Raw genomic sequence first — 22,832 nt, 5'->3', positions numbered from 1 at the left:
TACTTAGATCTTTGTCACTAAAGGCTTCTACTTAGGACCCAGCAAAACAACATACCTAACTAAGCAACTGCTCAAGAAACTTACATTTTTTAGGCATGGATCATTGTTTCCATCCCTATGGTGTATCAGGCCTTCTTCTGTTTCTCCACTCTGAGATTTCTGCTCTTCAGAATCTTTTTCCTCTGGCAGGTCCTTCTGCTTTCCAACAGTTCTTCCTAGATTTGGTTTTGGTCTCTGCAGTCTGCCTCTCTTTAGAGGTGTTGGTTTCAGCACACACTGTTTGCTGCCATCTTGTAAACCAGCTGTTTCACTAGATCTGGAAAAAAGCATCAGATCCATAAGCACATAATGTGTCTAAAATCAGAGGAGTCTTGGAGAAGTGTTATTTTTTCTTTTTTTTCCTTTTTTTTTTTCCTGAACATTTATTACAAAAGTAATAATAATAGTAGGAGTTGGAAGAGACACCTGGAGATCATCTAGCCCAACCCCTCAGACAGAGCAGGTTCACCTAGAGAAGGTTGCATTACCATAAACTTACCTAAAATAGAGCTATGCATTACTAACCTCATGAAGCAATAAAGTTAGAAGTGTATCTGCTACAGAGTACCCAGCAATTTTAAACTTGTATTTGCCCTGTTCTTTTTCTTTCCCACTGGAGACAGGATACCACCATAGACATGGGCTCTTCTGACCCATAATGGCTCTTCCTGTGTTCCTGCCTGGTCGAGTGGCAGATGAAGGGTTTTACAAAGGTTTAAAAAACTTAATGAAGATTTAAAAAACTTAATGAAAGTTTAAAAGTCACAAGCATTCAGAAAGCACAAATAACTCCACAATCTTACTAATGTAAAAATACAAATACACATTATTACAACTGTCAGATGCTTCTATGCCTTTTTACCTTGGGCTCCAAGTTACATAGCATGTTAATGAAAGAAAAAAACTGCTGAAGTATTGTTCTGCCAGATTATCAAACCCAGTTTATCTCCCTCCACCCTCTTCAACTACCTCCTTTTTTGTTTGGTTTTCGGTTTTTTTGCCAACCTCTCCTGTAAAAATATATGCCTCCTTTCGCACTATAACAGCCCTTTATCCACTGAAGAGAAATAAAAGAAACACTTTGTAATTAACGTGCATTAAATTGCCCACATATTGGAATTTTTTCTCCCAATACCAGGCACCTAACACTTTACCACACTTTAAGAGGAAACACTTATTCCTATTGTTTAAATACTTAACCACTGAAACTGATGCATTTCAGTATTATAGTTAGTGGAGAAGGCTTATTCTAGTTTTCAAGGGACTAATTGTTCAGGTATGGTTGCATTTATCATGTTTGACATCTCATTTAAAAGCACTGCTATAAAAAAAAATGTTTGATCTATTTGTTCCATGCATTAAAAAATACTCATATTCTTCTCTTAATTTCTGCCTCACTGCAGAAGTTTCCTCAGAAACTTCTACCATTACTTCACTATGTAATAATACCAGAAGTTAGAGGGATGTCAAACTGCTGGAGAGCAGCACGTGTCTTCTCATTTTTCACATACTTACTGAGACATTGTCTCTGGGACTTTATTATCTTTTTCTGCTGCTTCTTCACTGGTAGCATCAGATCTATTACTCTGGTCAGTGTTCTGAATAGAAATAGAACATTAAGACATTAACTCTTCTACATTCATGAAGTTACCCAACAGACCAGGTAACTGTCCACAACAGGATACAAAACGTATTGCTTATGACAGACACAGACATTTGCATAGTCAGGAAGGTGCAGTAAAATCTAGATCAAAGGGCTAAACCTGTATTCACTGCAGCACATGAAAACCTATTGGCAACTACTTGTTGGGTGACAAGCTCCCAGTTTAGCTGAGGCCTCTAAGCAACATGACACCATCACTGCTGGTTAAGCAAGTGACTGATTCCTGGTCATGATCAGGGGAGTGAAAGAAAAGAAAAAAGAAAAAGATAACATTGCTGTTGCATCCAGAAGCTTTTTAGTTAACACATTATCTCCAATTATGTTACTCTATTAAATACCTTTTCTGTTTCTCCCTTAGGTTCTCCCCTAGGCTGTAGATGGGACATTTTGTCTTTTTCTGCATCTTTTTCGGGCTCTTCTTTCCTTCCAGATGCTCTTATAACATTAGGTTTAAATCTCTGACGACATCCTCTAACTATTGCCTTTGCAATTACAGTTTTTTCAGGTGCTCTGCACAAAGAATCCACAACAGTGACATTTATTGCATAATATTCAAGCCTATGTAGTATTAAATGATTTGCACAGCTTTCTTTACTGGAAACTGGGTTGCCTTCTTAGGAATTTGCACAAATTTATGCAAATTTTTTTCGCATGAGAACTAAACTTTGTTTAGTCTTAGAGTGTGGAAACTCTGTTTATCTATTAAAAATATATGAAGTTATCACACAGGGGAGGAACCTAACTAGCCTGCACACCATAGCTGCTTCTGCAAGTGTCAGAAGCAGAGCCATTACCTGGCAGCTGAAGGTGGGATGAAGGCAAAGTCACAGTTACCACTTTCCACCCTTCCTCTCATAAATTCCAAGCACAGTTGGTACTTCATAAAGTAATGCCTCCCTCAACTTCCCAGAAAAGCAGCACATACCTTCTGTCATAATTCCACTTAATATCATCCAAGAGACCGACAAAGTCAAGTTTAAGATTTATATTAAATCTTCACAATTACTGTTGCCTTTTTGTAACAGCACTATATACAATAAATTAAGAATCATAGTCACAGTCATCAGGGTTGGAAGGTATCTCTCAAGACCATCTAGTCCAACCTCCTTGATAGAGCTAATCAATTAATTCCAGGAGACTGGAAAAGTTATCTCAGTACTCACTCAGATTTAGTATCCAAATCTGTCTTGTCATTTCTGTTTCTTCTACTGTCTTCCTCAGAGATCTGAAATTGAGGTAAGGAGTATTACTCTTGGACAAGTGTGCAGATACCTCAGAAGCAGTTCTCAGAATACTACTTATTAGACTGTAGCTGGTCCACAGTATCAACATTGATGAAAACAGATACATCAAGAGCACAGCGTATTAAGCAATGCTCCTCCTTCTGACCTTTTCATTTGCATTCACAAGGTTTGTGGAGGAAGTCTCAGCCTCCACTTTCTCTTGGGTTGATGCTTCCCTCCTTCCAGATGTTCTCACTATATTGGGTTTAGGTCTTTGCAAGCGCCTTCTGTCTGGTGCCTTTTCAGTTTTCCTTAAGATGCAAAAAGAGGTGATATATATTGTTACAAAAGAGAAACTGAATTCATAGCGAAGTCTTATACAGTCCGAGATACACTTGAAGAGTATCACAGACTGCATGGGTACTGCAGCAAGACAAACTGGAAAAAATATTAGATCTTTTTTATATTAGAAGATAATCTACTACTTACTGTAAAGACTGTCAAATAAGATGTAACAACTTTGGTGGCTTTCAGTGGCATCTAATTAAAAATATCTGAAGGAAGCATGTCCTTCTGCTAACTAAACAGGAATACCTCTTCTCCTAGGCATTCACAGTTGATGTCAGTGTGAACAGCCTTCCTGATTTCAACAGAAACAACAGAAATGAATCAGTCTCACCTCTGTGTCTGGCAAGGTCATAGAGCCAATCCTCCTGGAAACTACACTATGGCACATGGAAAATAAGGAGATGCCTGGTGACAGCCAACATGCCTACATGAAGGGCGAATCCTGCCTGACAAATATGGTGGCCTTCTATGATGGGGTTACACCACTGGTGGATCAGGGAAGACTAACTGATATCATCTACCCAGACTTGTGCAAAGTGTTTTACACTGTCCTCCACAACATCCTTGTCTCTACATTGGAGAGACAAGGACTTGATGGATGGACCACTCAATGGTTAAGTGGCTGGATAGTCACATTCAGAAAGTTGTAGTCAATGGCTCTATGTCCAAGTGGAGGTCAGTGACAAGTGGCATTCTTCAGAGTTCGGTACGGGGACTGCTGCAGTTTAACATCTTTATTGGCCACATGGAGAGTGGAATGGAGTGCACCCTTGGCAGGTTTGCTCACAACACCAAACTGTGTGGTGTGGTCAGCAAGATGGAGGGAAGGGATGCCATCCAAAGGGACCCTGACAGGCTTGAGAGCTGAACCTGTGCAAACTGCACGAAGTTCAACAAGGCCAAGTACAAGGTCCTGCACCTGAGTCAGGGCAATCACAAGCACAAATACAGGCTGGGCAGAAAATGGATTTAGACCAGCCCCAAGAAGAACCTGAGGGTGGTGGTTGATGAGAAGCTCAACATGATTCAGCAATGTGAGCCTGCAGCCCAGAAAGCCAGCCGTGTTGTGGGCTGCATCAAAAGAAGTGTGCCCAGCAGGTCAAGGGAGGTGATTCTCTCCCTCTACTCTGCTCTCATGAGTATTGTGTCCATCTCTGGAAGCCCCCAACATAAGGACATGTAGCTGTTTAAGCAAGCCCAGAAGAGGGCCACCAAGATCATCAGAGGGCTAGTGCACCTCTCCTATGAAGACAGGCTGAGAGAGTTGGGGTGGTTCAGCCTAGAGAAGGTTCCAGGAAGACCTTTTAGCAGTCTTCCAGTACCCAAAAGGGGCCCACAGGAAAGCTGGAGACAGACTTTTTACAAGGGCATGGATCAAAAGGATGAGGGGGAACGGTTTCAAGCTGAAAGAGGGGAGATTTAGATTACCTATTAGGAAGAAATTCTTTACTGTGAGGGTAGTGAGACACTGGAACAGGCTGCCCAAGTAAGTTTTGGCTGCCCCATCCCTGGAAGAGTTCAAGGCCATGTTGGATGGGGCTTTGAAGGTCCCTTCCAACAGAATCCATTCCATGATCCTATTAAAACTACCCCAAAGTGGAGCAGATTTGCTCAATATACAAAATTTAGCATGTGCATCTCCTACTCCTGCATCACCATTCAAAGTCCTCACTCACAGATCTATGAACTGCTGTTTTCAAACACCTTGTTCTACTGAGAGAACACTTACATCATTGAAGAATAGGGTACATAAATCAATCTGTGTCCTTAGCAATTGCAATCGCATATTGCGGGATGCACATACTGTTTGACAGCGCCCTACAGCTTATGAATAATCTTCAGTTGGGTACTACTACCTTTTCTCATCCTCTTCCTAAGATAGGATGAAAAAACCTTTGACAGTCTTCACCATAAGAGTGAGCTGCCCTTCAGTAAGGGACAGAGAGAAGAATGAAGAGCAACCTAACATAACTAGTAGGCCATCCCTAGATCACCTTTAAAAAACTGTATAATGGAATAGCATGTCACTGATCATACACACATGGAAACTCTAGTCACAGACTTGTTTCAACACCACTGCTCAGTTACAGCAATAAATCTAAGAAATAATTACACAGATTAACTTCATAAAGGAGAGATGGTAAGACACAGACAAGTATCTTCTAGGAAAGTGTGTCTCAACTTAGACTCTTGCACTGAGTTCCATAGAGCAAAAGTTTCCAAATACAAAGACATGAAAATACCATACACATGATGTGTACAGCTAATCAGCTCTGGACTACTGTGAAATTCAAATAATACAATGAGGCCCTTTTGTAAAGAAAAAAATCAACTTCCACAACCAAAGATCACCCACAAAATAGTAGTGTATCAGAGAAATCTCTCGTTCTTGCTGGCTGTAGAGGGGCTAGGTTTTTTTTAAACTTAAGTCCTACTCCTCATTCTGTGTAACATTTCACATCTTAGTCAAAGTATTGTTTCTCAGTGATCAAAACTTCTACCAAAAAACTTCACTGAATATGGAAAAAAATCTTGCCATGAGCTACAATCTAAATTCAACCTACTACATTCAATCAGAATTATACCCAAATTAAGTAAATGCAGGTATAGGTCAAGTATTGCAAATAATTCTACTTACATTATTTCAGACTGAGAATCATTTTCTGATGCACTCTGCTTTTCATCTGGTCTACATAAGTCATGTATGTCTTTGCTCTGAGTAAGGAAAAAAAATGTTGTAGAAAATAACAATAAATAATAAATATAGAAAAACTCTTTGCTGTAATATAAAGAAAAGCTGAAACAAGAGCAAGTGTCTCAGAACAGTTGAGGTTGGAAGGTACCTCCCGAGGTCATCTGACGCAACCCTCCTGCTCAAGCAGAGCTACTTAGAGCTGGTCATCCAAAACCAGGTCCAAACAGCTTCTCAATATTGCCAAGGCTGGAGACTCCACAGTCTTTCTGGGTAATCTGTGCCAGTGTTTCATCACCCTCAGAGTGAAAAAGTGTTTCCTGCTGTTCAAAAGGAACATTCTAAGTTTCAGTTTGTGCCCATTTTTCTTGTCCTGTCATTAAGCACCACTGGAAAAAGCCTGCCTTAATCGTCTTTGCCCCCTCCCTATAGGTTTTTATAACAATCTTTAAGATATTGTCCTGAGCCTTTTCTTCACCAAGCTGAACTGTCCCTGCTCTATCAGTCTTTCATCATAGAAGAGATGTTTCAGTCCCTTCACGTTTTTCATGGCCCTTTGACAAGCTATCTCTGTTGTGTCTGTATGTCTCATACTGGAGAGCCCAGAACTGGTTGCACAGTGTGGCCTCCCCAACACTGAACTGATCAGCTCCCCCAGCCTGCTGGCAGTGCCTCTCCTAACGCAGCCCAGGATACTGTTAGCCCTTTGTTTTTTTTCAGCCAGGGCACACTGCTGGCTCACGTTCATCGCTGCGTCCACCAGGACACCCAGGTCCTTTTCTGCAAAGCTGCTTTCCACCTGGGTGGCCCCCTGCATGTACTGGTGCCCAGGGTTGTTCCTACCCAGGTGCAGGACTTCATATTTCCCATTGCTGAAGTTCTGGAAGTTTCCATCTGCCCATTTCTTTATGCCTTTTAATTGGGTGAAGCTCATAACGGACTCCTTAGGCAGTATCAGCTATCATTACTTTCCAGGTCTAGTATTTAAATAATTTTCCTAGCAAGCACTGACCATCAGTATGAAAATGAAGAAAAAAATATATATATATTTACAACGTAGCAAACTAGTCATAATTACAGTAAAGACTTCATGGAATCTATTTACTGAATTAAGGTAAAAGCCTACTGCATAAAAACATAATTTCTCTGTTTAACTCTTTGATAAGATATAAGAATCATGTTTCACAGCTCTGGAGCCCCCAACACAAGTAAGATGTGGACCTGTTGGAACCTGTCCAGAGGAGGGCCACAAAAATTATCTCAGGGCTGGAGCTCCTCTCTCATGAGGACAGGCTGAGGGAGTTGGGGTTGCTCAGCCTGAAGAAGAGAAGGCTCTGGAGGAACCTCATAGTGGCCTTCCTGTACCTGAAGGGGCTACAGGAAAGCTGGGGAGGGGCTTTTTACAAGGGCTTGTAGCAAGAGGACAAGGGGTAGTGGTTGTAAACTGAAAGAGGAAAGATTCAGGTTAGAGAACAGGAGGATATTCTTTAGTGAGGGTGGTGAGACACTGGGACAGGCTCCCCAGAGAAGCTGTGGAAGCTCCATCCCTGGAGGTGTTCAAGGCCAGGTTGGATCAGGCTCTGAGGAACCTGATCTAGTAGGAGGTGTTCCTGCCCATGCAGGGGAGTTGGAACTTTACGCTCACTTCCAACTCTAACCATTCTATGATTCTATGATCACTGAATGACTGAGTATTTCTAGTTTTAGGTCAGTGATTAAGTTCACATACTTACAAAGTAAATTAATTACCACAGGCCAAGAGAATTAGAACTGACATAAAAGGCCTTTCGAAATTACCAGGTTTAGAGATTATTATGCCTTCGTATGTCATCAGCCAGAAAGCTTTTGGTTTTATAAATACTATTCCAACTAATATAAAGAGATTGTATTGTTGTAAAATCTCCAACTACAGGCATTTAGTATTTGTGAAGGTCCTAAGTAGCTCATTTTCCATTAAGATTAAAACATTATTTTAGCTAACAGAATTTAAAATAAAAGCCAAAGGTCAAATAATTTGCCCATCATATTGAGGAAACACTAACTCAGAGTTTCCTAAATCCTCACCACAAACTTTAGCCATAAGATCATCCTTCACCTTAGAAAGTAGCTGGTTCCCTTTCAGCACAAGTTTTTAAACAGTATCCTATTAAGTTCCAAAAATGACAGGCTAGAAGGATGATCAGAGGAATGGAACTTTATGTGAGGAGAATTGCAAGATTAAGACTCTTCACCTTGAAAACGGTATTACTAGTGAGAGGAAAAAAGTGGCATTATAAATAAGAAAATATTACTATCAGGAACATAGCAATGGAAGTACTGAAGTACACTGCGCTAGTAAACATATGCCAGCAAAAGCTTTCTCCAGTGTTTAACTGTTGATATTGTATTGCTTTACTTCTGAATATTCAAAGTGGTCAGCTGTTTAAACTGCCTATGAGGTAAGAATGAGGCATGCACTCTGTACTCTGAAAAAATTTACTGTAACAGACAACCCATCAGAGCCAGCCAAATTGATAGTATTTAGACTTTTGTGCTGTTCTCAGGCTTGTTGCCTTTTTTCCACCTAGTGGTAAAAACATCACAAAAACAAGCAAAATTTGCTTTGATTTACAAAAACATTAAGATCTCTAGTAGTAAGAATTACATTTAAAAAAAACCCAAAACCTTTGTTTCTCTGGTTTCTTCAGACTGTCTTTCCTCGCTTCGAAGCCTCGAAACTGGTAACTCTGAAATGTGACTTTCCTGTGATGTGTTGTCTCTCGTATCTTGAGTTCTCAGTATAGCAGAGTCTGTTTCTAATATAGTATCATTGCTACCTTCAAAGCTGAAATCAAGCACACAAACTCACTGTATTAGTGCATTTTAATTAAAAAAGCTATTACTGTTTACAGACAGATCAAGTCTCTCAGAAAAACTATGCAATCTTGACATTATTTAATCACTTGTGTTTCTGAAAATTCAACACATCTTACTAATATTTGCAGGATATGAAGGTTATTTTCCCCGATCTTCTATAACAATCTATGTTGGGTTAAAAGACAAATACTGTTCCTTCATATGATTCCAATGAGGTATTAATGCACATATAAGTTTCTGGGAATCTGTATGAAACAGGAAACTATTACAATACAGCTAAGCACAACAACTAACACACAAAATTCTGAAGTAGCAGCTTCCTAATGACTTTTTAGATCTACTGCTTTCTTTAAATAAAAACTGTCTTACATAAACATTCACTTTCTTCCTAGTAAAAAGAATGCCCAAAATTGTAACCAAAAGCTTGCCTCCCACCCAAGTTCTGTACAAATAAAGCCCAAGCAACTCTTCCTTTTGCTGCAGAAGTACCCTCTCATTAAAAACAAGTATCAATTCCAATTGTACTGCAATACAGTGACATTACCAAGCAGTGCTCTGAGAGAAATACTAGAAGTTAGGACAAGCCAACAGTCCCCATGAACTAAGAAATAAATAAATAAAGCAGTTTTGGTTTGAATTTTAGTATTATGCAAATTAATTTTGCAAGGGTGGCCCATCAGGGCAGAGAATATATTGAGATTGTAAATTAAAAACAGATTGCTAAAATAATCCTCAGCAGCCTAAAACCCATCTATTCTGTGCCACCTAACATGACAGTAAGCATGAATAAATAAAGCCAATATTAAAACCTTAAACTATTTTTAATTTTGCCTAAGCTTTCCATTTTAAACATTACCTGCATAATTTGACATCACTTTCTCTCTCCATCATGACATCCACTGGTAAAGAGGACTCTGACCCCTCTTCCTCTGTAACAGTGTCATCTCGTTTTCCTTCAATAACACTATCCAGTTCTTCTCTACAGGTAGTATGACCATCATTCTTAGCATCACATACCACATTTTTTTCTGCTAATAAATAAGAATTAAATAAATTTGGACATTCTGGGCAACACCTCAGAATTTCAATTATTACATCCTAGCTACAGTGAAGCAAAAATTAATTTAAGGCAAAAAAAAACCTCCCAGCAGAAAATACCTAAATATTAAGAGAACTGTTCTCAGTTAAAATACAACAGTATTTAGTATGAAAGCTGATTTTGAAAAGCATTTTTCCACAACTTCAAGGCAGTTCAGTGATAGAAATCAAGACCCAAGCTCTCATTTTTAAGTTTGCAATCTCTTCACATAAAATTTGCACTTGAACACTTGAAAGTGAGTATTTTTGCCTCTTACTTTTCTCAGATGATTTCCCTTCTTCAGCAATTTTTGAAGGGACTGACATTTCTTCTGGAAGATTCTCCACTTCCTGTTCAAGATCATCTTTTCTCTTCTTCTTTCTCTTCTTTTTTGCTAACACTGGCTCTAATGCAACCTGTTCTTCTGTCTGTTCAGCCAGGCCTGAAGATTCTTCATTTTCTTTCTCAGCTGTTACAGCATCTGCTTCTGTTTCTGCATCAGAAATTCTGCCTTCCTGAAGATCATCCTTATCACCAGCAGCTTCTCTGCTGGCAGCTTTTGCTGTTGAGACAATACAGTAGTTTCTAGTTAATACACTTGTGGAGTATCAGGAGCCATATATTGCAAAGATATTTCCACTAGCAACATCTGATTAATTAATGCATCATTGCCAATATACTGTCAGGCACATGAGCAGGACCATGAGAAGTCAGTCACTGGCTTCACAGAAAAGCTCCAGCATAGACTATCTTCAACACTTAATGCAAAACACACCCTGCATGTGTGTCAACACTTCACCATGGTAAAGTTAATATAGGATGTAAATCCAATTCAGTAAATGTTCCCATTCCTCTACTTCATAGCATGTTACAGTCACTTCTGGGATCCAGGAAATTATCATACCTCTGCAGAAAGAAGCAATGATGGTTCCAGAGAGTATACCATAAAAAAGTAATTTGGATCAGTAAATGTACTGTAGTTAATAATTCTTATTTACATAAGAAAGCTGAATTATAATCTAGCTAATAATTAATAAGTTTTTTTCTGAGTGTTAAGACAGGACATTGGTAATTCAGGACATCTGGTCTTGACCTTGTACTTATGCGGAATATCAACCACCGAGATCCATTTCCTGTCCTTTTTATAATTCTTGTACAAACTTGTTCCTCTGTAATTAAGCAATCAAAGACACAAGACGAAAAGCATACTCACATCACTTTACACACACAGCACCTTTAAGCTGCTATTAAAGCCTACAAACAGAATTTATGTATGTTGCTGTAAGGCTTTTTTATTACTTAATCAAATCTGAAATCGAGGCTACAGAAAAGCAGCAACAATGTCAATTTTAAGAACTGCAGTGATGCTGCTTCCTAGCTAGCATCCCCTTTAAAAAGGTTGTTCACTTGTTTGTTCCACAACACCACTTAAAAGAAAATGGGTTCCCATGGAACAAACAAGTGAACAGCACCACAGAATTATCAAGGAAGTTATGTTGGTATAACTGTTTTGAATTTAAGTACATCTAAGAAAGGTCCTTTCACAGGTACCGAGGTAATAGGACATTATGGTGATCAATAGTTATTAAACAATCTTTACCCTTTGTTTTGAACAGGCCAGAAAACTAAAATAACATCTGCAAGAATTCCTTAAAAGAATAGCACCCTTCAGACATAACGAGTCAAATGTTAATTATATAAAGAGGATCAGAATCCTTAAAAGAAAAGTGTTTTAAATGCAAGAACAATTTAAAGTAGAAGTCTCAGAAGAGCCTGACAAAAATATGGCTTTGGCCCAAGGATTCTGAAAGTCAACTAGTTAGCAAATCATGCAGATACTTCAACTGTTAGAATACCCTGTTCAGAATATCAGTACTTTAGACTGTGGAATAGAGCTAATCAGTGTGGTCTCACATTCCCACCCAGAGAAAACACTTAAAAAAAAAGGCTACCATCAATTGTTACCATCCCACACACTGTATCTGCAAAAGATATGCTATGAAGCCAGGATGCCCTTGCCCTCTCTGCTGGTTCTAGGTGGGATACAGCTAATTTTCCTCTTAGTAGCTAGAATAGTGCTGTGGTTTGGATTTAGTATGAGAAGAATGTTGATAATATATAGATGTTTTTAGTTCTCATTAAGGAAACAAGGACTTTTAAGCTTCTCACGCAAGTCCACCAGTGAGTAGGTTGGGGCTGCACAAAAAGTTGGGACAGCTGACTCAAACTGGCCAAAGGGATATTCCACACCATATGACATCATGCAGAGCATATAAAGCTGGAGGAGGAATACGACAGATGTTTGGAGTGATGGCGTTTGTCCTCCCACATAACCCATGGTGGAGCCCTGCTTTTCTGGAGACAGCTGAACACCTGCCTGCCAATGGGAAGGAGTAAATGAATTCCTTGTTTTAGTTTGCCTGTGTGTGTGGCTTTTGCTTTACCTACTGAACTGCCTATCTCAACCCACAAGCCTTCTCATGTTTTTTCTTCTGATCCTCTCCCCATCCCAGGCGGGGGAGAGTGAGCAAGCTCTGTGTGGTGCACAGCTGCCAGCTGGGGTTAAATCACAACACCTTGTCTGGAACAGGGAAGGAAAAGATTCCCTCTGTTATTTTTCCTGTGCTAGCAACACCACTGGCCGCTGCGCTGTAATGCCATCTCAAGCATTCTTTCACAGTACCTTTTGGTCTCTTCCGAGGTCTTGACGGTGTCTTTTCCTTTGGCTTCTGGCTTTTAGCAGTCTTCTGTTTCCTCTTTTCCTCATCTGCTAAGACCTTCTCAAGCAGCTGGGCGAAGAATTCAAAATCAAAAGGCCGCTTTTCTTCTGTCAGATTAAAGTAAAGAAATAGAGAAGATTTCAAAGTTGGTAACTTCTCCAAGCTTCTGCTTTGTAAAATAATCAGTGTTACATTTTAATATAAAAAGGTTGTATCCATTTAAACAGAGAACTCTTTTTGAAAATACTTTCTGTATCACTCGAGCAGGGACAAGAATTGACATAAATATGGATTATAGTAGCTTGGTTTTACAAAACAAGTATCAAAAAGGTCACAGTACTTAGTAGATCAGAAAATTCAGACGTGACAAAGAATTGTACCTTAGTATCAAATAATGTATTGACATGTTGCTACTTATGTAGCTCATTCAAATAACACACAATGTCTTTATGAACTCTCAAAGCAATTTACAGTAACTGTGCTAGAAACTTCCATTAATCAAAATAATATTCTACTGAATATATATAGGAAAGTTTTATTAATCTCATTTATCAGACATACAAAAGCCACAAATTAAACCTAAAGATACACAAGGTGAATCACGCTTGATACAAAAAACTAAGATTCCCCAGCTTCTCAACTCACCTATGAGCAACAACTTTTTTTTATTATTAATTCCAGCAAGGCAAAGCACAAAAATTACACTGAAAAAAGATTACTTCCATTTAATAACTCACTGTAGGGTGGAGTAAATTTACTTACTGAAAGCTTTGTCTATCCTCCATCCATTAGCTTTCTCCTCACGTTTGAACTTGTTCTAAAAGCAAAAGTATATTTGTCTTTTTCAGTAAGCAAGAAATGCAACAATATGTTGTGCAAAATGGCAGATCAAGATAAGCTGCCTTCAAAGCAACACATTTTTATACCAACTAAAGCTGTTAAAAATTACAAGGCATACTGAAAGAACACAAGATTTTAATTAATTTTAAAATATCAAATCTGTCACAAATAGATACCAATAGTAATAATTTTTTATTATTTTCAACATCTTTGTCCTTGAAATGGCAAAGATTTTCCCAGCCGGATTCCACAAAAAAGGAAACACAGAAGACCCTCACCAAACATCTAATAAGGCTTATTGGCATTCTTCAATTAAATTCATGACAAATTTTGGTATGCTCTAGGTCTAGGTATGCTAGATTTACTACATACATTGATCAGAATTCAACACAGCATGTTAATGTTTCAGATACTTACTACCTCTTAGAAAGAGGCATTCAAAAGCATTTCTACAGATCAAATTAGCATCAAAATTATCAATACTAATAGAGGAAGCACAGGAATAGCAAATGAGAAAAAGAAAAGTAAAAACAGATGCTTAACTGCTTTATTGAGTGCTTTAATTTTTACCTTAATTTCTGCTCTGGCCCTATGAGGAAACAGCCGTCCAATCAAGGAGAAGTCAGTTCCTACCATACTGATAGCCAGAAAGAACATGTCTGTTTCTGAGTGGAAAGGTGTGAAAATGAAAATTGTTAAACATACGTATAGTCAGATATCCAGTTAACCAACCTTTTTACTATCTCAACTAAAAACATCTTGCAAATTGAATGCAACAAGACAGATAACTTTAAGGTTATCCACTGTGGCTGCAAGTTCAGCTGTGCTGCAGTACATGTGTTATCTTACCCAAGTGCCTCTAACAACATTTGGTGAATGAACTATCAACAGAAAGAACTATCTGATCTATTACAAAACTGCAGAATGTGAAATAAGTAGTAAGCTTGTAAATCAAAGCTAACATTGACAGTGTGGAGCTGGATAATTTTTTTTATTAAGACAACCACAAGCAGAAATCAGAAAATAGCATGTGTAAAAACACCACCTCCATTATTATTTGTTAACAGGAAAAGGGCACATTCCAGAAGCAGCACAGTGAATTCTAACACTATTTTTTCCACCTATGGTTTAAAAAAAAAAAGCCGTTTCCAATTGCAAAAGTCTTGCACAGTATTATCAGCAGGCATAATAAAACAAACAACCCACCCATTCAAAAAAACAGCTGTCCATGTGCACTGAAATCAGCTTACACAGAAATGGGTTAGACAATTTATTCCTGCCCACACTGGAAGAACCAAGTAAAGAAACTGCTAGAAGTGCCAAATGTTACATATAGAGCTCAAATATCTGGACACCACATTACAAAATTATGCTTTTGATAAGGCAGACTAGCATTTCCAGAGCATCTAAATGTCCAGGACAGAAAAAAATTCACAGGTAGCCTGCATATTATAAAGCACTGAATTTTTTAAACATGCCAATTTCTACAGTAAACAGAGCTCTGCTTGCTTTAAGAGTCTGGAGGGTTGAGACTACCTCACATGAAAGTAGATCCATTTGTTCCATTGGAAATAAAAACTGTTGAGTAAAAGATATAGATGGATAATATTTTTTTTGCAGACTCAAAGCTTGAAATCAAAAATATACTCACCTTTATTTGACCACGGTTTTGTGTAAAAACTTTTCCTGAAGCTGGAATATGTAGTTGTAGAGCCACGCTCAAAGATGGGATCATTTTCTTCTATAACACATGAACCTTTTGTTCTTAAAACTTCTACAGTTAAACTAGAAAAGCAATCACAGAGACTTATCTGAAAATACTGCTAACAAGACACACAGAAGATGTTTATAAACCAGCTATCCAAGATTCTTCCTGCCACATGTCAGAGTTTGTGTCATGTATTCAGGTTTAATAATTATATTACCATGTATTTCAATTGGAGAATACAGCAAGGAATCATTATCCTACTCAGCCTGTGCAAGAAAATTTGCTTTTTTGTAAGATATATATATAGACAGGCAGACAATTATATATCTTTTAAAAAATGTGTCTTTTTAACATTCAAGAAAATTATTTTGCAAAACCACAAAAGCCTCTCCATGTCCTTCTACAATACTATAAAATTATTTTACCAAGGCTGCTCGATCCTTACACCTTGGCCTAAATCTCTTGCTAATAATACATCTGTGGAAATACATAGTTTTATAATCTAATACTTAAAAACCCTCATATTCTAAACAAAGTTACTGAAAAAGCTGACAGCTAAATACAGCATCAACGTGCAGGACGCAAAGCTGAAGCAAATCATGCTGACAACCAAAAATCAGCAAGCAAATACATGAAACTCTGAAAAACAAATGAATTAACTAAATTGAAGATAATGGGAAGTTTAAGAAATATTCAGAAGTCATTCCTTGCAATAAAATAAGACATCTTCCTCTATACCTTCTTCTCCAAAAACTTCTCATAAAGTTCACCACTACTCAGAGGCAGATTATTGCTGCTCATATTTTGCCACATTTTTGCTCTGTTTCCTAATTTAGGGTAGCTCAGCTCTCAACACAAACTCACATTTGTCCCCATCCAAAGTAACTGTTCTCCATTCACGAACTAACCGCAACATAGTATATATTGTAAATGAGTCAGAGACAGAATTTGCTACCTTTCTTCATCCAGTATAATTGAACCATCCTCTGCTACTTTCACACGAGGCACTAGAAGAGGACCATCTTGACTCTCCTCCCCATTCTCTGCTTCTTCCTCCTCATCTTCCTCTTCATGATCAGGAGTATTCTTCTCTTCCTGTCTACAATTTTAGAAGGCCAAGCCAAAAACATTACTTTTGTTAGTGTTTTGAACTGCTGCTCTGTATGCCAGATATTCAACACTTTAATGGACCATGCAGCAATGCAACCCACCAGCAAGTCAGTCAATACATAAACTCTGGAATCTGCTTTTCATCCTAATTTAAAAAATGAAGAAACTAAAATACGTATTATTGAAAGCAAAACGCTCTTTAACCACCCTCCCCCTCCCTAATTACAATGTATTGTTAATAATAATATTCATTATGAATAGCTGTGATGTTGAAATAGCAAAAAATACAAAGATCTATACTGCTAGTATTGCCACACAAATGTGCTTTTTGCCAACATCAGAAAACTTTTTGACTCTAAGTATTTCCATCACCAATACTTACTCTTTCATTTGACCCTGTGCAGAATTTTTTTCTGTTCTCTTTTCTTCTGCCAATGAAGACCTAGAATAAAATAAAATAATAAAACAATAATAAAAAGCTAGACATGAACGTTTGTACAGATACATTTCTGTTTCATTCCACAAAGCTTGCTTTTTGTGCATATTGGACAAAGAAACATATAGGTTTTTTTCAATTCTTTGTACCAAATCTAGACTTGAGTCTAACTGAACAACCACCACTGCTTAATGAATTTTGCTTTTTTTTGTATAAGCAAGGTCAAAAAAGGGTATTTAAATCAGTAATCCATTGCAAGAGTACAGGGAATGTGAGAGCATCTGGCTCATTACCTGCTTAAAAAATAACAAGGAAAGTGATAAATAAAAAGACACAAGCACACAAACATTAACAAGCAGGTGAGAACAAACAATAACAGAAAACTCATCTGTTTCTGAGAAGAACAGGACTTGGATAGCTGTACCTATGTTTATGTGATAGGTTTTGTTATTTGCAGGAGAAAAGCCCTGCTCTGTCTCTGGCAGTCTGTGTAGCCAGCTGCATTAGTGCTTCCTACGTATGTACACCTCTGGGATGATCTCTCAGCCTTGCTACTGCCAAAACCTGTAAAGGGAACATAGAATCATAGAACTATTCAGGTTGGAAAAGACCCTTGGGGTCACCAAGTCCAACCATCATCCCTACTCTACAAAGTTCACCCCTAAACCAGATCCCCCAACACCAAATCCAAACAACTCTTAAACACATCCAGGGATGGTGACTCAACCTCCTCCCTGGGCAGCCTATTCCAGTGTTTAACCACTCTTTCTGTGAACATTTTTTTTCCTAATGTCCAGTCTAAACCCACCCTGTTGCAGCTTGAAGCCATTCCCTCTTGTTCTGTTGCTAATTACCTGTGAGAAGAGACCAGCACCAACCCCTCTACAGTGACCTTTCAGGTAGTTGTATAGCCTGATGAGGTCTCCCCTCAGCCTTCCCTTCCTCAAACTAAACATTCCCAGCTCCTTCACGTGTTCTTCACAAGATTTATTCTCTAGGACCTTCATCAGCTTCATTGCCCTACTCTGTACTTGCTCCAGCACCTCGAGATCTCTCTTGAATTGAGGTGCCCAAAACTGGACACAATACTCCAGGTGTGGCCTCACCAGTGCTGAGTACAGGGGGACAATCACAGTAGCAGCTACACCCATCCAGCTGCAATGGAGAGACCTCCTGGGTCTGGTGGTGTGGTTTACATTTTAACACCCAGGAAGAAGAAATGCTTAGCTGCTTGTCATGCACTAAATTTGCCAGGAAGCCATAGCTAAAAAAGTATTATTCTGTATTAGTACAGAGATAAATCAACACTGGGGACAGGTTCATGCTTTATATTTCAACGAGTACAATAATCTCCATTCTAATTTCTGTATGAAGACTGAGTAGATGTGAAAATGCCTAGAAGCTTTTGTTACCAATGTGACAATAGTGCATCTAGGCTAATACTCCAGATTTAAGAAGTCTCCTTTTCACAATTATTAAATTGGTAGAAAAATAATTTAGTCTAAGGAGAGAGAAAGAGAGCAATACTCACTTCATAGGATTGTTTTCTGGTAGATAGTGTATCAAGTCCCTCATGGTCATTTTAGAGCGATCTGGTGGAGAACGTCCTTCAATTATTGGAGGCCTGTGTTTCAACTGTTTCCACATAAAAAGAAAAAAACCCAACAACTTAAATTCAACCCAAAAGTAATTTACATTTCACAAATGAATATTTTTCCTTGTTTATGAAGTACCCCACTCAGGGAGGTTTGTTGTTTCCCTTCCCTGCCCCCAGTAACTGATATAATTTTATCTTACAAGAACTCCTTTCTCAGGAAGAACTCCACAAATCCTCAAGTGATTTACCCTCTCAGAGAAATTCAATCCTTGGCACAAGTGAAAAGATATTAAAAAAAAATCACAAAACTAAGTCAACAATCAAGTTGAAAAGCTTCTTACAGCAGAGCTCTCCATTGTATTACCAAATATGAAACTTTCTGAACTTGAAATGTTGACTGTAACAGCAGTTCTCCTGTGAAAAAGGATTGTGGGTCTAATCAAATGAAAAAATATACGATTTCTCATTAAATCTGTATTATGAGGTAACACAATGTTACTACTGCTTACAAACAGGCTAAGCCCATACAGAGTTATGACATATCACAGACTACTAGAAGGAGGTGGCTTATGACAATCAGAAAACACCACTGCAAAGCAGTAACAAATGTTGGGTGAATCACTTGTCTTTGCCCTTCCCAGATCAGCACTGCTCAACCCAGGCCTACCATCCGCTCTTTTTTCAGCTCTTCTTTAAGCATTTCTCTTAACTTCCGAGCTTTGAGGATCCTTTCACGGTCAGAACACACTCGTTTCTCTTTCACGGGCGCAGGTTTCATAGGTGGTTTTTCCTCCTGTATTCCTGATCCTTCCTGTGTCGGTCTCTCCTTGAGTGGTGAGGGTACACTCTTCTGCAAGGTATCGTCATTTCTTTGAGCAGCTACACCTACAGTTTGCTCTTTGTTCACCAACTTTTTAAGTGGGGAAAACTGTGGCACTTGTGGCACAGGTGTTTTCTTTTCTGGCAGCATGGGAGACTTCAAAGAACTTTCAACATTACTCTCTTCTGATGGAGAGGAATCCTTCTGAGGTGAAGCACTTTCATTGGGAGCCTGCGATGCTCGCCTCTGCAGTTTTGATGCAGGACACTGAGTAGATGAAGGTCCAGCTCTGGGTTTAAGAAGATTTGGCATGGTGGAGATCCGTTTTCTTCTCTGCGTAGGCATCTCTGCAGGCTTACTAGCTTCTCCAGCATCATTTGAGCTATTAGCCTTGTCATCGCTGGAAAACGTAAAAGAGTATTCTGAAATACTTTACAGTGACAAATTTGTAACTCATGCTTTCAAGATATGTTTATGCACCACTCAATATAATCCCAGTGCTATAGAAAAATACAGTTATATGCAAGAAGCCACACTAGGACCAACCTGTAGGTGGTACTTCCTTTTAAGACAACCAGCTATAAGAACTGGTACATTATATTCTAATATAAATTACTATTAACTAATTTTACTGTTACAAGCTATGTGACCAATAATGCTAAGTTCACATGTTCCTTCCCCCACCCCTCTTTCTTTGGAAGGCTCTCTACTTTTAGCTGAAAATATCAAACATCATAACACAATAGGTGACATACTAAAAACATTTTAATAAGGCTATATGGAACAAGTAGTTTGAATATTTTTATTACAATAAATCAATCTGAACATTCTTTCATATGTTCGGAAGGAGAAGATAAGTAAACTATGAATTAAAAAAGACCCTCCAGCAGTGAAGCCAGCTGCTCTTATTCTACTGCTCACACTTAACAAACCAGAAATTGCCTTTTACAAGCAACAACTTTTAGGTTCCCTGGAAAGCTTTCTATTTAACTATGTTTTGATCCCATACACAGAAATAATTTTTAAAGTGCAAGTAAAATGCTTACAACCTTCTAACTTTGCAGACTCCACCAGTGTTTGGCTCCTTGGCTGTCATTCACAGCAAGACTGCAGCAGAATTACAACTGAGTCATCAAGAGGTTTTTTAATTTTACATTGGAACTATGCCTTGTTTCTGTACCTAAGGACAACCACACCCATCTTTCAGTTGGCCATCGTCAGAAACAGTCAGAACAAATACCTTGGAAGGAATGTAAGAAAAGTGTAAACGCACAGTGAAACTTTTCCAAATCTTCTCCAGCTTCTGTGACTCAGGCAAGTGCCACAGGTGATGTTTTCACATTTAACAGCCATGGCAGACTTTTCTGCATCAATTTATCCCACACTGTGGGTCCATACACATTTTCAGTACACTGAACATCCCTCAGCAAGGAGTTCACCAGCCTTACTACCTGGTGCCTGTATGTGTGTTTATATGAGATCCTTGCAAGTTCATTCAACACACTCTTTTTTGTATACAGCAAGAGACAGTGGAAAGTAATTCTTTGCTCACCTCCTCCCTATCTCCTGTGTTTTGTGGAGTTTTTAATCAGAATGCCCCACCAGATTTCTGAACAGTGAAACACAATTTAGCAGAAACTGTATTTTAAAAAAATAATCTTTTGCTCTGAGAATTTCCACTTCCCTGATAATCAACATAACCCACTCAGCATTTAAGAAACAGAAAAAAAGGAAAGTTACTGACACTACAGTTACAGGTTTGAGCAGATATGAAGGAATGCCCTAGACTGGAAGAATAAATACATAATAACTTTTCATATTTGCCTTTACTTTTCTTGGAGACCACACAACAAACACATCGTGCTGTATGTCACCAATTACTGCAGTCAGGAAGACAAATTGTCTGACTTCCCTCAAATCCACTCTTCCTGAACCTTTCAGAGACAGCCAAGGTGCCAATCTTTAAAATGCATCATCTATAGAGACACCTTGCCAAGAAGCTAATATGGCTTACACTGAAATAAACCTCTAGGCCTGCTCTCTCATTTCGTTGCTATATGCCTTCAAAAGCAACAAAACACTTTAAAAACCAGCTCTTCAGTGGAATTCAGGGTGACCAAATGGGGGAAAAAATGATGCAGCTCTCACCTGTGCCTTTTCTACTTGCTTCCAGGACTAAAAGTTCCCCTGAGAGTCTCCCAGCACTTTTTTTGTTGAATACTAACTTCTCACTCGAGCTGAGCTATGGAACCCACCACAGCACTCCAGTGTCCCTGTGTCTCAAGTGCATAGTTTTCCAAACCTGCATTTCTCCAAAAAAGGTCCCTGCTAGCCACGTGCCTCAGGTTTCACTGCATCAGCAAACTGAAGATGTATGTATGCTACATTCAACAGGAACATTTTCCATCACAAACAGTCTTAGATTTCTTATAACTGCTCTAATTTTTCTTTAAAACAGCAGGATGTGGTTTTGTGGATTTGTACACCAGGTTATTTTCCACATTTATTAAGGAAAATACTTAATAAGCCTGTTATATGGCAAGAGCCATGTGAATAGATCCCAAGAATATTCTGCCTTTCAGAGCAGCAGTGGTGTCTAGTTTTGAAACTCATTAGATTTCACTGACCCACCCACTGAACTATGAACAAAAATCTTTAACAAATTTGCTGAAACAGCCACAGTACCACATAACTGAAATTTATTCAAATTTCAAATACATCTTCATTTATGAAAATGGTATTGGATAACAAAAGATCCAGTAATCTGATCTCTGGAACACACATTTTATAAACAAAAAGGCAGCATGGGTTTACTACTATATGCCATGCCAACTAGTCTGATACCTCAATTTCTAGTCAGAGGAAGCAGAAGACTGTCAGAAGATCTTGTATTATGTCTTCAAGGACAAGTTTCAACTAAAAGAACAGATGTACTGATGCAAGATGTGAAACAAAATAGGTAAAAAAGAAGTGAGAGGTTGTTCTGAGAAGCAATTATCAGATGGGGAAAATGTCTTGAAGAAATGGTCTGTACTACTTGTGCTAGGATAGAGTTCATTTCCTTCACAGTACCTCACATGGTGTTACGCTTCAGATTTGCAACTCTGGGAGTGCAGAGCACACCTGCGTTTTAGATACTGCTTCTGACACTGCCTCCCCAGTGGTGAGGCTTGGGGTGCACAAGAAGCTGGGAGTGGATACAGCCAGGGCAGCCTATCCAAACTCCAAAGGGATATTCCAGACCATATGATGTCAAGCTAAGCAATAAAACCAGAAGGAAGGAAGGAAGAATGGAGGACATTCAGAGTCATGGAGTTTGCTTTCCCAAGTAATCACCATGTGCATGAAGCCCTGCTTTCCTGTAGATTGCTTTAACTACTAAACTGTCTGTACCTCACCTTGTGAGCTTTTGCACTTTTGCTCTTCCAATTCTCTGCCCATCCCAGCAGGGAAAGAAGGAAGCAAGCAAGCAGCTGTGTGGCTTACAGCAGCAGCCTGGGTTAACACACAGCAGAGGTCCCGAAGGACCGGTCCTAGGACCAACCATATTAGGCATTTCCATTGCAATAAAAAGGACTTAAAGAGTCAAAACGAACAAACCAGACAGTTTTCACTCGCCAATGCACGAAGAAGTGAATACAAAAGAGGAAGCACTGCAAGACAGTAAAATCAAAGTCACGCAGTTACAGAGTGAAATCCTTT

The 22,832-nt window shown here is 38.7% G+C and overlaps 1 protein-coding gene across 4 annotated transcripts in view; it reads right to left on the bottom strand.

Annotated features, from left to right (window-relative positions):
- Positions 1-22,832, bottom strand: part of BDP1 (B double prime 1, subunit of RNA polymerase III transcription initiation factor IIIB) — a 55,091-nt gene that overhangs the window by 31,606 nt on the left and 653 nt on the right. For 3 of the 4 annotated variants that reach the window (XM_051643169.1, XM_051643171.1, XM_051643172.1), the window contains exons 2-18: positions 18,978-19,530; positions 18,245-18,348; positions 16,660-16,719; positions 16,123-16,266; positions 15,111-15,244; positions 14,030-14,124; positions 13,382-13,436; positions 12,583-12,726; positions 10,177-10,461; positions 9,678-9,852; positions 8,630-8,789; positions 5,912-5,988; positions 3,092-3,236; positions 2,866-2,927; positions 2,041-2,212; positions 1,555-1,637; positions 85-316 (exon numbers count right to left, since the gene is read on the bottom strand). In XM_051643169.1, the coding sequence (XP_051499129.1) occupies positions 85-316; positions 1,555-1,637; positions 2,041-2,212; positions 2,866-2,927; positions 3,092-3,236; positions 5,912-5,988; positions 8,630-8,789; positions 9,678-9,852; positions 10,177-10,461; positions 12,583-12,726; positions 13,382-13,436; positions 14,030-14,124; positions 15,111-15,244; positions 16,123-16,266; positions 16,660-16,719; positions 18,245-18,348; positions 18,978-19,530 (2,680 nt within the window). The remainder of the gene's footprint in view (positions 1-84; positions 317-1,554; positions 1,638-2,040; positions 2,213-2,865; positions 2,928-3,091; positions 3,237-5,911; positions 5,989-8,629; positions 8,790-9,677; positions 9,853-10,176; positions 10,462-12,582; positions 12,727-13,381; positions 13,437-14,029; positions 14,125-15,110; positions 15,245-16,122; positions 16,267-16,659; positions 16,720-18,244; positions 18,349-18,977; positions 19,531-22,832) is intronic. The other variant, XM_051643170.1, reaches the window with a different exon arrangement.

This window comes from Apus apus, chromosome Z (genome assembly GCF_020740795.1).
Source record: "Apus apus isolate bApuApu2 chromosome Z, bApuApu2.pri.cur, whole genome shotgun sequence".
In the NCBI taxonomy this organism is placed as follows: domain Eukaryota; kingdom Metazoa; phylum Chordata; class Aves; order Apodiformes; family Apodidae; genus Apus; species Apus apus.
Note: the sequence above shows the minus strand (reverse complement) of the source record. Positions and strands in the feature narration are given on the sequence as shown.